At 35.6% G+C, this 13,492-nt stretch overlaps 1 protein-coding gene across 2 annotated transcripts in view; it reads left to right on the top strand.

Annotated features, from left to right (window-relative positions):
* LOC136042510 (sodium-coupled neutral amino acid transporter 9 homolog) overlaps window positions 1–2,462 on the top strand; it is a 41,284-nt gene extending 38,822 nt beyond the window's left edge. The window contains exons 5-6 of one of the 2 annotated variants that reach the window (XM_065727473.1): window positions 139–219; window positions 1,979–2,462. In XM_065727473.1, the coding sequence (XP_065583545.1) occupies window positions 139–219; window positions 1,979–2,283 (386 nt within the window). In that variant the 3' untranslated portion in view covers window positions 2,284–2,462. Of the gene's footprint in view, window positions 1–51; window positions 220–1,978 lie in introns of both variants that reach the window. The other variant, XM_065727472.1, reaches the window with a different exon arrangement.
* The last annotated feature ends 11,030 nt before the right edge of the window (window positions 2,463–13,492 follow it).

Here is a 13,492-nt window from a genome sequence, read left to right as displayed (position 1 = left end):
CCATTAAATTTAATTTATAGGTTATGTCTTCTTTTAACTTTTGTGTTTCAGAAGATGCAGTTGAAATGCTGGATTTTCCAGATTTGTGTCGGCATATACTTGGTAAAGCCGGAGAGTGGACTTCTGTTGCATTTTCAGGTATCGCCCTTCTCGGTGCCTCCATAGTCTACTGGGTCCTGATGAGCAACTTTCTTTACAATACTGGGAAAGTTATTCATGGTGCGTCACCTTCTTTTTTTGTTTTTCTGTTTATTTCTGTCTCTCAGTTTCCTATTTATTTTTGAAATAACAGTTGTCCTTTCCGTAATCATAATTTCACACATGTCTGCTTCAAAATTTGAATGAAGAAAAGATTCAGCAATATGCAACGGGCTGGTTTATCATGATTTTGAAAATCATTTAAATTGTTGTGCGTTTTTTCTATTACATCATTCACTCACTGGGATATGACTTGGTGACTCGTAGATCAACTTTATTTGCTTGAAATTTATTTGTATTTTCTAGTTCTAGGTTTTTAAAAAAAGAGCTTTGTGTGAAGATACTTCTTCACAACCAATTTGGCAGTGGCGTCGGAGCACAGATATTTTGACCGGTTAATGAAATTATTTGAGTCGTTTAAAGAGCATATTCTGCCTTTATTTGACCTGCTTAAAGCAAAGAAACATAATATAGTGAATTTTATTGAAACTAGATTTACGTTGCTAGGGGGAAGTGAAGTGTTGCAACAACTTTTGATCGGCTTCAATGGCAATAGTGTTGGAGATGGATTTTTTTTTTTTTTTATTTAATTTTTTTTTTTATTTATTTATTTTTTTTTCATTTTTTTTTTGTCCTGTGGTGGCGCAGTGGATTTGACCTTAGCTTGGTAACACGGGACCCAGAGATCGAATCACGCTGCAGGAATGCACTGCAGGGCCGACGCAGGGACCTTAGTAGTCAAGAAGCGTCGTTAATTCTTAAATTAATTAATTCCAAAAAAGAAAATGGTGACACGCTGCTTAAAAGCCACCTCCAAAATATGTTTTGTTCTAAAAATCAACTTTATCCTCTATATCCTGAAACCCAATCGGTTTTGTTATTTTTTAAAAGCAGTATGTAAAAAAGCTATTGCTTTACTATTTTGCGTCGAAATACAAAATCTAACACTATCTGTATTGGTACTTCTAACATTGGAGCACGTACAAGCTAAGGTCACGCTGTTTTGCCTCAAAACATAACAACTGCTCGTTTTTTTTGTGTACTTGATAGTAAAAATGATTTTGTTTTGTGTCTATCACTAACTGATTACCTCATAAACATTTGAACAGAAATGGAAAAACTACTTCCTCGCAGTGCAATATTATTTATAATTGTTGCGTAAACAATTGCATGAATAAAAATTTCCTGTAAAATGTATCTGAAATCAATAATAGGTAGACAATCGCAACAAGTATGTTACCTCTCGTTTCTGAAGATGAACAAGCTTTGCAATTGTTATTTACAAATGACTCTTTATGATAGAGGAGAAAATTTCCAAATAGTGAAATTTTGAAGCCTGTTGGTTCCTGTCCTGCAATGTGCAACGGTATTTTAGTATTAATGTCTCCTTTGCTCTGAGGACCTTCCTATCTTCCTAAAAATACCATCCTGATTTTCTGCTGGAAGATTGGCGATGGAAATGCACCATGAATACCGCTTCATGATGCATTTTCCTCAAAATGGGAGGAATTGTGGGGATATTCCCCCTCTTTCTGAATTTATACCAATTTAATTCTACTAGTAGCTTTTGATAAGTACCTTTAAACCTAAAGTTATCCTAGGATTTAATTTAATTTATCTATTTGGACTCATCAAAATACAAAGATTCTGTTGATGTCTATGATGGTATTTAAATTTCTTTTTTAGGGCATGGTTAATATTGACACAGGTTGTTCTTTACTAGCATTTCTTCAACAATAATTGTCTGATAAAAAGGAAAAATATTAGCTTTATTTTTTAGATGTCGTTGTTGGAAATTTCTCGTCAAATGAAACCGATCAACTTCTCTGTCCACATCCGTCCGAAGGAGATAGATGGTCCAAGCTATTGAATGCTGATTTGGAATCTTTTTCCACATACTGGAGCATCGATTTCACTGTACCTATATATTTGACTGTGATATTGGGACCGTTGACGTGCCTCAAATCTGCAACCTTTTTTACGAAGTTTAACGCGTTCGGTAATTTAAATTTTTTGTCTAGTGTTCACGTCACAGGTAATAATAGGCTCAAGGTTCAATCGGGTTTAATTAAAAAAAGGAAATAACCAAAATTAAAGTACACTGCTCTGTGACAAAACTCACGTTGAGACCCATAAATACTGTTTTTGTTTCTTCGTAAAATTACTCTTAGTGTTTTTCACATACCAGCATACAAGAAAGGAGGAGAATAATGTCTTTTATTATTGATTTTAGTGATTTAATGTTGCTTAAACCCCAAATTTTCCCTCCCCCCGATAAGGCATTCAAAATTGCCCCTGTGAAAGCCCCCTCCCCCCCCCCAAGGTCTTCTTTATAAAAGAATACATCCTAAGTAGTATTGAAAAGTAGGAATTTGATAAATTTTCCACTGCTTTAAAGTATGTGTTTGAGTCATTATTATGACTTTAAAGAGTTTTGTTTTTCATCCCTCTTTTTTTTCTTTAAGTATTTACGTAAAATCAGTTAGCTCCCCTTCTGGAAAAATAGCAAAATTCAAAGTTTCATTTTTTAAATTACATGCATGATCTTGATAATTATCAAATCTAGCTGGAAAAAGATAGCCGGGAAAAGACGGCATTTGAGACGTCTTCCGGGCTCTATCAGTTTTCGGTCATGGCATTTGACTTGCAAGGTGGTCCCGCTACTTTCCAGCGTCTTATTGATAAGGTTTTGGAGCCCTGCAAGGCATTCGCTCGCGCCTATTTGGATGATATTGTCATTTTTAGTGACTCTTGGGAGGAGCACCTAGTACACGTTGAAAAAACTCTAGAATGCATACAAAAAGCAGGGTTGAAGATTCACCCAAGAAAGATTAAAATGACTCAGAACGAGGTTCCTTACCTGGGTGACCGAATTGGAAATGGGCTAATTGCCCGATTGGAGAGAAAGATTCCGGCCGTTCAAGCTTTCACCCTACCTTTGTCATAGAAGGAAGTCGTGCTTTTATTGAGATGGCATTATATTATCAACGCTATATCAAGAATTTTGCTTAAGTTGTTGAGCCGCTCACTTCGCTTCTGAAGAAAGGTTCTCCAAACAAGTTGGAGCTGAAAGAGATACATGTCGGTGCATTTGAGAATCTGAAAAGAGTACTCATCGAAGTACTCATGTTTTGGCGCCGCCAGATTTCAGAAAGGATTTCATTTTACAGAGAGATGCCACTGACATAGGCGTTGGAGTGGTCCTCAACCAAAGGAATGGTGAAGACGAGCCAATTGCTGAACGACATAACTCTTTCTTTGGATATCGTGACCAAATAGTCACCAGCATGCTATATTGCAAACTTAATACCGTTGATTTTCGACAATCTCCATTGAAGGGCAATCATGTTCTTAGAGATTTATTTATATAAATACTTTATCGGACATATCTTGTCAAAATGTTCAACGTTTAATGTGACATTGAAATTGTTGGGTAAATGAGCATTACATGTGGTGACATGATGATTATCACGTGTAACTTGTTGCAACGCACTCGTCAGTAGCTTCATTACGGTCTAAAAAGACCATTTTGCCCTATGAACGTGGTTCTGAATCATCTTGAGTGGTTGATGTTTGATGTACCGCCAGATTGATTGTGTTATAAATTTGTTCAGCTACTTATGAAGCAAAAAAATTACGACTATTAGTGGTTCGAACATCGCTATCGATTACGTCGAATGGAGCTAAAGCGAAATAGAATTGAAGTTTTGGATTTATTTGTGAACTCGTTGTAGAGTGAGCCATGTTGTAAAAAAAAAAGGCAAACATATTCGTTTGGAAACTGTGGAGGTGGCAATACAATTTGACCATGCATGCTGCAATCTCCAAAAAAAATCACCTTTGTTTGCTGCTGGGGAATGGGAAATGAAGGGCTTCACAGTGAATACCTACAACGTTGGACGGCCCAATGAGTTGTAATTAACCCTTGCATAGTTTATCTTTGTTGATAAGTACTGGGTTGTGTGCCATAGCTTGTTGCCGTTGAACATTGTGACAGTTTTGCTCATTCAATCGATATTTTTTTTTTGTCCTTCATTTTCTTTTTTGATTTGCTGTGATTCGTGTTGTCACATGTATTCTAACTTCCTATTTCTTTGTTCTTCACTATCATTTTTGATTCGTGATTATCGCTGTTGCTTGTCCTCTAACCGTATATTTCCTTCTTCTTCGTTTTGTTCATGATTAGTTCAGACAGTTTCCAGTGTCCTTTGCTTTACTTGTTCGGATTGGTCTTGTGACGTTTGATGGTCGAAGTTGTTCGTTTTCAGCAATGGGCTTTTATATTGGTGCACAATGTCAATATAATATTGTAATGTATCTTTTTTTTGTTTTGTTTTTTATAGATGTATGCAGGTGACATTATTTATATGAAAACGTGACGCCATTTACATGAAAATGTGTTTCTAAAATTAAAGCTCTAAACGAATTTATTCAAACTTGTGACCTATCTAGGTCGTTTTTTCAGTCCAAAAAATCCCAGGTTTCTTATTACCTAAAGCCCCGGGCCCTGGCATTCGGCTCGTGGTAAGCTTGTATATATTTGAATCTCGATGTCGCTCGTCTTCTAATCGTAGATAGGGCGACTTTCTTCTTGATATCATGGCGTCAGCGCAGGTTCGATACGACCACACTTGAAAAAGCACGAATTTTTCCTTAAAGTTGTGATTTATCTAGATCGTTTTTGCCAGTTTTCAGAAAAAAAGGACTATTTAACATAATATGTTGTTACATAATTCAATAACAGCAACGTGGGTTCCATTGCACACCCCTACTGATATATCTAAGTTACGAATAAGCATAACTATTGTATATTTCTTTAAAAGAGGCAACGCTATAGTGTTGCCTATAGTAAAGGCCATACGGTTCCAATGTTTTATTAATTTTTTTTTCCAGAGGCACCACATATGGAAGGGGTCGTCTTATAAACTTCAAAGAGGGATCATTCCATTGCAAATCGAGAGTTTTAGCGCTCTTTTTAAGAGTCAAAAGTGATCAGAGGGCAACTAGCCTGTCACGCCCTTCCTTCCCCAATTCTATCAGATAAAAATTTTGAGATAGCCATATTGTTAAAAATAGTTCAAAGGTCAGATAAGAAAAACTGGTGTCGACACAGCGCCCTCAGGGCCCGGGGGCAGGCGTTGAAAGTTGTGCCCTGGGGACATAGCCCCCCCCCCCTCCTTCCCTGGGGGGAAGGGGCGCTCGTATAAACTTGAGAGAGAGCTCATTTGATTGGAAATTGAAGTTTTAGTTGACTTTTTAAGAGTCAAAAGTGATCAGAGGGCAGATTAGCCCTTTTTCCCAAATACACCAGACAAAAATTTTGAGATAGCCATTTTGTTAAAAATAGTTAAAACGTCAGATAAAAATAACTCTGATGTCGACACAACCCCTCATGGCCTATGGGCAGTCGTTGCCCATAGGCCCTGATGTACTGGCCTATGTACTGGGGGCATGTATGGTTCATGTGGGAGGGATGCTAATATAAAATTCACAGAGGGCTTATTTGACTGGAAATTAAAAGTTCTAGTTCGCTCGTTAAAAGTCAAAAGAGATCGAACGCGTCAAACCCCAAACAACAACAACAACAAAGGTCATAAAGACCATAAGGTTATGATGATTTATTGGGTCTTTTTTAACTTCTCATTCTCTAAAAACAGGTCATTTGACCAGTAATCTCTTTCCCTTTTAAGAGTCAAAAGTTTTGAGAGGCCCTTACATCTTTTTCCCTCAAATGGACCCGACAAAATCCCTGTCCATCCCCTAGCATCAAACCAGACACCTTAATATCCTTTCACTTACAGTGCATGTAAACATGTGTCTGTGAGTCCCATAACTCTTTATACTTCTTGTCCATGGTTATCAACTATATATGTTTCTTAAATTAATTATCACTTATTCTTTCAGGTGATATAATGGAGGCAGCTAGGTTATAATATTGGTATAGAAATTAATTATGATTTGTTTGAATATAAAAGTAGAATTAGGATTCATTTAAATCAAAATATAGCTCACGATTTTCTTCATAGAGTTCACCATTTTCATGCTTCTTGCTATTACTAAGTTCTAGACAACAGAAAACTAAAGTCGAATCTAGTTATAGCCATATTTAAAAGAACCACAGAAAGAGTATTTAGAAGAGTAGACTAAATGCACACATAAGATAAGTTTTTACTTGTGCCTCTGCCGTTAAAAGGATGACCTCTCCTCACAGGAAATCCTTTTATATGGAGGCAAAATCTACGAACAGAAAAATTCTTTCAGTATTTACTCTGAGTCCAATTTTTCAAATTTGAATTACATGTGTTGAATAGCAAAACAGGGAGACTGAGAACTTTCATCCATTTTTACGTCACAAAAGAATATGTAACAGCAATAATATATGAAAGATCAAAAACAGAAAGTTAAAGACATTTCACAAAATTGTGTTAAAAAAAACAAACTGTAAATAAAAAATGGCTGTAACTACAAACTTTACCGAAATAAAATGTAAAAGCATTTACGGTTTAGAATAAACTACAGAAAAAATGAACGTGATAAAAATTTATAAGTGGTAATTTCTTAAAAATGTTATTCCTTTCCGAGAATACAGGCAGCTAGGCTATAACAATATATATGAAAAAAATATAAAATTTATAAGTCATATAATTCCTTCACAATGTTAATCCTTTCCAAGATTGTATGTAAAGAAGTTCCATGGTTCTAGCTTTCTTTTCCTTTCCTATCGCGTCATTTTTAACCCCTAAATAAACTGTTCTCAACTCACTCGCTGCTTTCTTGCTATGATTGATTAGAATGACAAAATTGTGAAATTAGTATGATTGATTAGCATTCAACTATGCAGTATATTACAAATTGGAAAGTATAAAAATAAACATATTCCTGTCCCGTCACGTTGTCTTCTTGTCAAAAAGAATTCTTTGTCTAATCTACAAAAATTTAATTTTTAAGTAAGAATTTTTTTTTTAAACTTGAAACTTTTTTGCAATAAAAAAAAACGAACAAGAATTATTTACAAAAAAAAAACTTTCTGAAAAAGAAGTTTTTCAAAGAAAAGTAAAGGCCATATTAAACTTGAGATCAAGAGATACAAATACCTGTTAACCCTGAAATACCTGATCAATCTCAAAACCACCAGAAATCACTATTAAAGAAAACATAAAACTCAAAACGACCAGAAATTAAATATACGATCATAGCAAAAAAACATACAAGTAGTAACATAAATGAATAAATATCTCTTAAAGAGAGTAATGCATAAATTGAATATGCAAATCAAGCTTAAAACCAAAAAAACAATATTTTGCTATTGAAGTATAAATGAAACCCAAAACGAACAGAAATAAAATAAATAATCAATGCAAGCAAATACACAATAGATACCAATATAAATGAATAAATAAATCTTAAAACGAGTGAAACTTAAATTGAATATGCAAATCAAGCTTGAAATGAACAAAATTGCTACAAACAACAGTTTGGGTATCGCCTCCTTCTTTCACTGAGAAGTCTAAAACCCACTGCGTCATTGGCGCTTTATTGGAAACGAATTATATTACAAGTGTTTTCCTTTATACTTAATATTGAAAATAATTATTAAAATTTTAGTAAAAATTTTGAACTGATGAGCTTTCAGCAATTAATATCATTCAGCATCAAATATACAGTTTAATTTATTAGTTATTTCTAAGATTGTTCAAGACGAATATAGTCTCATTACAAACAAGGGTTTGGATACTGCCCCCTTCCTTAACTGTAAAAACCTAAAGCATACTGTGCCATTGACTCTTCACTGAAAACGAATTATATTACAAATATTTTCTTTACCAGTTATTACAGCATTGAAAAGGAAAATAAAAAATTACATTGAAATAAAATCTTGAACTGATTATCTTTCAGCAATTATTATCATTATATAGCAAATATTCAATTTGATTTCATTTGTATTTTCCAAGATTGTTCAAGATACATATAGTTTTCAGTGAAGCACCAATGACACAATAGATTTTAGACTTTTACAGTGAGAGAAAAAGGCAATACCCAAACTCTTGTTTGTAGTGATTTTTTTTCGTTTCAAGCTTGATTAAATAAAAAAAAAAACAGTGTTTTTTTTAACGAAAAGTAAGGAGCGACATTAAAACTTAAAACGAACAGAAATTACTTCATATATGAAAGGGGCTGCTTCGTCATCAAAACCCTGGTCTTTACGCTAAAGTTAGACTCTTTCTCTTAACTCTACATTTTAAAACAGTAAAAAAAACTTTAGCGTAAAGAGCGGGGCGTTGATTCCTCATCGACGCCCCGCTCTTTACGCTAAAGTTTGACTCTTTCTCTTAACTCTACATTTTAAAACAGTAAAAACTTTAGCGTAAAGAGCGGGGCGTATAAGTATTTGTATCTGCTGATCTTGATTTCAATATGTTACTTTTCCTTGAAAAACTTCTTTTTCGGAAAGTTTTTTTCAGTTATTTTTTAAGTAATGGGGTGGTAAATTTGCAGTGTCAATTGAATTGAGCAATTCTTGAGTGAATTCAATCACCTCTTTCTGTTTTTATGGCACTTGGTATTAACCAAGTGACATATAGCAATCGCAAATTCTGTCGGTCTGTCTGTCTGTCGATCTGTCCGGTTTGTCGGTCTGTCTGTCCCGGTTTTGCTACTTTAGGCACTTCCAGGTAAGCTAGGACGATGAAATTTAGCAAGCGTATCAGGGACCGGACCAGATTAAATTGGAAATAGTCGTTTTCGCGGTTTGGCCATCCTGTGGGGGAGGTCAGTTAATTTGGAAAAAATAGAAAAAATGAAGTATTTTTACTTACGAACGGGCGATGGGATCTTGATAAAATTTTATTTTTGAAAGGATATTGTGTCTTAGAGCTCTTATTTTAAATCCCGACCAAATCCGCTGAAATTGGGGGGAGTTGGGAGGCCTAAAATCTTGGAAAACGCTTAGAATGGAGGGATCGGGATGAAACTTGGTGGGAAAAATCAGCAGAAGTCCTAGGTACGTGATTGACATAACCAGAAAGGGATCTGCTCTGTTTGGGGGAGTTGGGGGGGGGGTTAATTCTGAAAATTAGAAAAAATGAGGTATTTTTAACTTACGAAGGAGTGATCGGATCTTAATGAACTTTGAAGTTTGAAAGAATATCGTGTCTCAGAGCTCTTATTTTAAATCCTGACTGGATCCGGTGACATTGGGGGGAATTGATGGGGAAACCTAAAATCTTGGAAAACGCTTAGAGTTGAGGGATCGGGATGAAACTTGGTGGGGAAAATAAGCACAAGTCCTAGATACGTGATTGACATAACTGGAGTGGATCCGATCTCTTTGAAGGAGTTGGGGGGAGGGTTAACTCTGAAAATATAGAAAAAATGAGGTATTTTTAACTTACGAAGGAGTGATCGGATCTTAATTAAATTTAATTTTTGGAAAGATATCATGTCTCAGAGCTTTTTTTTAAATTCCGAACGGATCCGGTGACATTGGGGGGAGTTGGGGAGGGAGGACCTAAAATTTTGGTAAACGCGTAGAGTGGAGGGATCGGGATGAAACTTGGCGGTAAAAATAATCATAAGGGATAATATAACGAATATATAATATAGTAATAATAATAACGGATCTACTCTCTTTGGGGAAGTTGGGGGGAGGTTAATTCTAAAAAATCAGAAAAAATGAGATATTTTTGACTTACGAAAGAGTGATCATTTCTTAATGAAATTTCCTATTTAGAAGGACCTCGAAACTCAGATCTGTCATTTTAAATCCCGACCGGATCCAGTGTCATCAGGGGGGGGGGAATCTTGGAAAATGCCTAAAGCGGAGAGATCAGGATGAAACTTGGTGGAAAGTATAAGCACAAGTCCAATATAGGTAACTGAAATGACTGGACCGGATCCGCTCTCTTTTGTGGAGTTGGGGGGGGAGGTAATTCGGAAAAATTAGAAAAAATGAGGTACTTGTACTTACGAACGGGTTATCAGAGCTTAATGAAATTTGATATTTAGAAGGATCTTGTACTTTAGAACTCTCATCTTACGTCTCGACCAGATCCGGTGGCATTGAAGGGAATTCGAGGGGAAACCGAAATTCTTGGAAAACATGAAAATCGAGGTATCTTACGAATGAGGGATCGGATCTTAATGAAACTTGATATATAGAAGAATCTTATGTCTCAGATGCTCCATTTTCGATTCGAATCGGATCCGGGGACATAGAGGGTTGGAGGGGGGAAACAGAAATCTTGGAAACTGGAAATCTTGGAAAACGCTTAGAGTAGAGAGATTGTGATGAAACTTGATGGGAAGAATAAGCACAAGTTATAAATACGAGATTGACATAATTGGTACGGATCCGTTCTCTTTGAGAGAGCTGGGGGTTTTTAATTTAGGAAAATTAGAAAATTGAGGTATTTTTAACTTAAGAACGGGTGACCGGATCTTAATGAATTTGATATTAGAAGGAACTCATGTCTCAGAGCTCTTATTTCAAATCCTGACCAGATCTTTTGATATTGGGGGGAGTTGGAGGGGGAAACCGGAAATCTTGAAAACGCTTATAAATGTCGTAGATACGTGATTGACGTAACCGGGCTGGATCCGCTCTCTTTGGTGGAGTTTGGTGGTCGGGTTCAGTGCTTTTGCGAGTTTGGTGCTTCTGGACGTGCTAGACGACGAAAATTGGTAGGCCTGTCAAGGAGCTGCACAAATTGACTTGATAAAGTCGTTTTCCCCGATTCGACATCTGGGGGGAGGGGGGCTGAAGGGGGAGGAAAAATTAGAAAAATTCGGGTATTTTTAATTTACGAGTGGGTGATCGGATCTTAATGAATTTTGATATTTAGAAGGACTTCGTGACTCAGAGCTCTTATTTTAAATCCCGACCGGCATTAAGCCTCTGATCAAACAGTTCGTGTTAACGAACTGTAGTAAGGAGCGATCCGGCTCAATAGTAACCAAAACTCTAAAAAATGGAATTTTGCTATCAATAGCTACATCAAAAGAATCGCATTTTAATGCTGATTTTAAATATATAAGTTTCGTCAAGTTTAGTCTTACCCATCAAAAGTTAGGAGTCTGAGAAAATTTGTATTATTTAAGAAAATAGGGGGAAACACCCCCTAAAAGTCGTAGAATCTTAACGAAGATAACACCATCAGATTCAGCGTATCAGAGAACCTTACTGTAGAAGTTTCAAGCTCCTATCTACAAAAATGTGGAATTTTGTATTTTTTGCCAGAAGACAAATCACGGGTGCGTGTTTATTTGTTTGTTTTTTTTTCCCCAGGGGTCATCGTATCGACCAAGTCGTCCTAGAATATCGCAAGAGGGCTCATTCTGCCCTTTTTAAGTGACCAAAAAAATTGGAGGGCATCTAGTCCCCCTCCCACGCTCATTTTTTCCCAAAGTCAACGGATCAAAATTTTGAGATAGCCATTTTGTTCAGCATAGTCGAAAACCATAATAACTATGTCTTTGGGGATGACTTACTCCCCAACAATCCCTGGGGGAGGGGCTGCAAGTTACAAACTTTGACCAGTGTTTACATATAGTAATGGTTATTGGGAAGTGTACAGACGTTTTCAGGGGGATTTTATTTTGTTTGGGGGTGGGGCTGAGGGGAGGGGGCTATGTTGGAGGATATTTCCTTGGAGGAATCTGTCATGGGAGAAGAAAAATTCAATGAAAAGGGCGCAGGATTTTCTAGCATTACTATAAGAAAACAATGAAAAATAAACATGAAAACGTTTTTTTCAAATGAAAGGAAGGAGTAGCATTGAAACTTAAAACGAACAGAGATTATTACGCATATGAGGGGTTCTAAAAATACTTTAGCATAAAGAGCGAGGTATTTAGGAGGAGATAAATACCTCGCTCTTTATGCGAAAGTATTTTTAGTAATTTCAACTATTTATTCTACGGCCTTTCTGATTCAGGGGTCATTCTTAAAGAATTGGGACAAAACTTACGATTTAGTGTAAAGAGCGAGGTATTAACGAGGGTACAATCCCTCTCGTATACATAATAAAAATATTAGATTATGAAAGTTTGTTACGTAAGTTAATTCTTAAGTTACGTATATTTTTTACTAATAAATCGTTAAAAATTAAAAGTTCTAGTTGCCTTTTTAAGTAACTGAAAAATTGGAGGGCAACTAGACCTCCTTCTCCACCCCTTATTTCTCAAAATCGTCTGATCAAAACTAAGAGAAAGCCATTTAGCCAAAAAAAGAATTAATATACAAATTTCATTTTAATAATTTATGTGCTGAGAGCCAAAACCAAACATGCATTAATTCAAAAACGTTCAGAAATTAAATAAAAAAAACTGATATTTTTAGCTGAAAGTAAGGAGCGACATTAAAACTTAAAACGAACAGAAATTACTCCGTATATGAAATGGGTTGTCCCCTCCGCAATCCCTCGCTCTTTACGCGCTCCTTACTTTCAGCTAAAAAAATTAGTTTTTTTTAATTTAATTTTCCTTTTAAAGCAATCTATGGACTCTTACAATTTTGCTAGAGCTCATACCATATGATTTCTTGGCTCTTTCGACCTCGTCATAAGTGCCATATGAGCTCTTAGCTCTTGTTTCTTTCATAAATCGTATTTTTTATAAGATTTGTATTTTTCTGGTAGGTGACCTAGATTTTTTGCAATGATTTTATCAGCTTCCTTGTTGATCAAAACTGAAATAGTGCGTTCTTTCATTACATCAATATTTTCTAGACAATCTCTAAATTCTTCCTCAACTAAATTACCGCTGGGTTTCATATCTTCAGATTATTCGATTTTAATGAAGCCATTTTTGAGAAGATATCCATTTCCCAAGTTTAGGATGCCTTTGCTCTTCCCTTTTGTTTTTAACTCGTTGTGATTCTCGTTATTGCTTATCTTATAACTGCATACTTCTTTGTTCTTGATTTTCGTTTTTGGCTTGTTGTGATCGTCGTTGTCGCAAGTATTCTAACTGCATATTCCTTTGTGCTTCATTTTTGTTTATAATTACTTCAGACATTTCTTCAGTGCCCTTTGCCTTAGCTGTTCAGATTGGTCTTAACACATTTGATGGTCTAAGTTGTTCATTTTTAGCCAGTGTGAATTTACGTTTTTTGGATCGTCCTTTGATCTTGTTAATTGATGGTTCATGGGATTGAACAAAAATTGTCTTCTTGTTCAAACGAATCATCATTTTTAATTATTCCAAGTTTCCATTTTAGTCGTCCTATAAGTATTTTTTTTTTTTATGCAAAATTAACTCTAAGTATGGATTCCTAAAGTCTTCGAATATTTCAAGG

Source organism: Artemia franciscana, unplaced genomic scaffold (genome assembly GCF_032884065.1).
Source record: "Artemia franciscana unplaced genomic scaffold, ASM3288406v1 Scaffold_1397, whole genome shotgun sequence".
NCBI classification, from domain to species: Eukaryota; Metazoa; Arthropoda; class Branchiopoda; order Anostraca; family Artemiidae; genus Artemia; species Artemia franciscana.
Note: the sequence above shows the minus strand (reverse complement) of the source record. Positions and strands in the feature narration are given on the sequence as shown.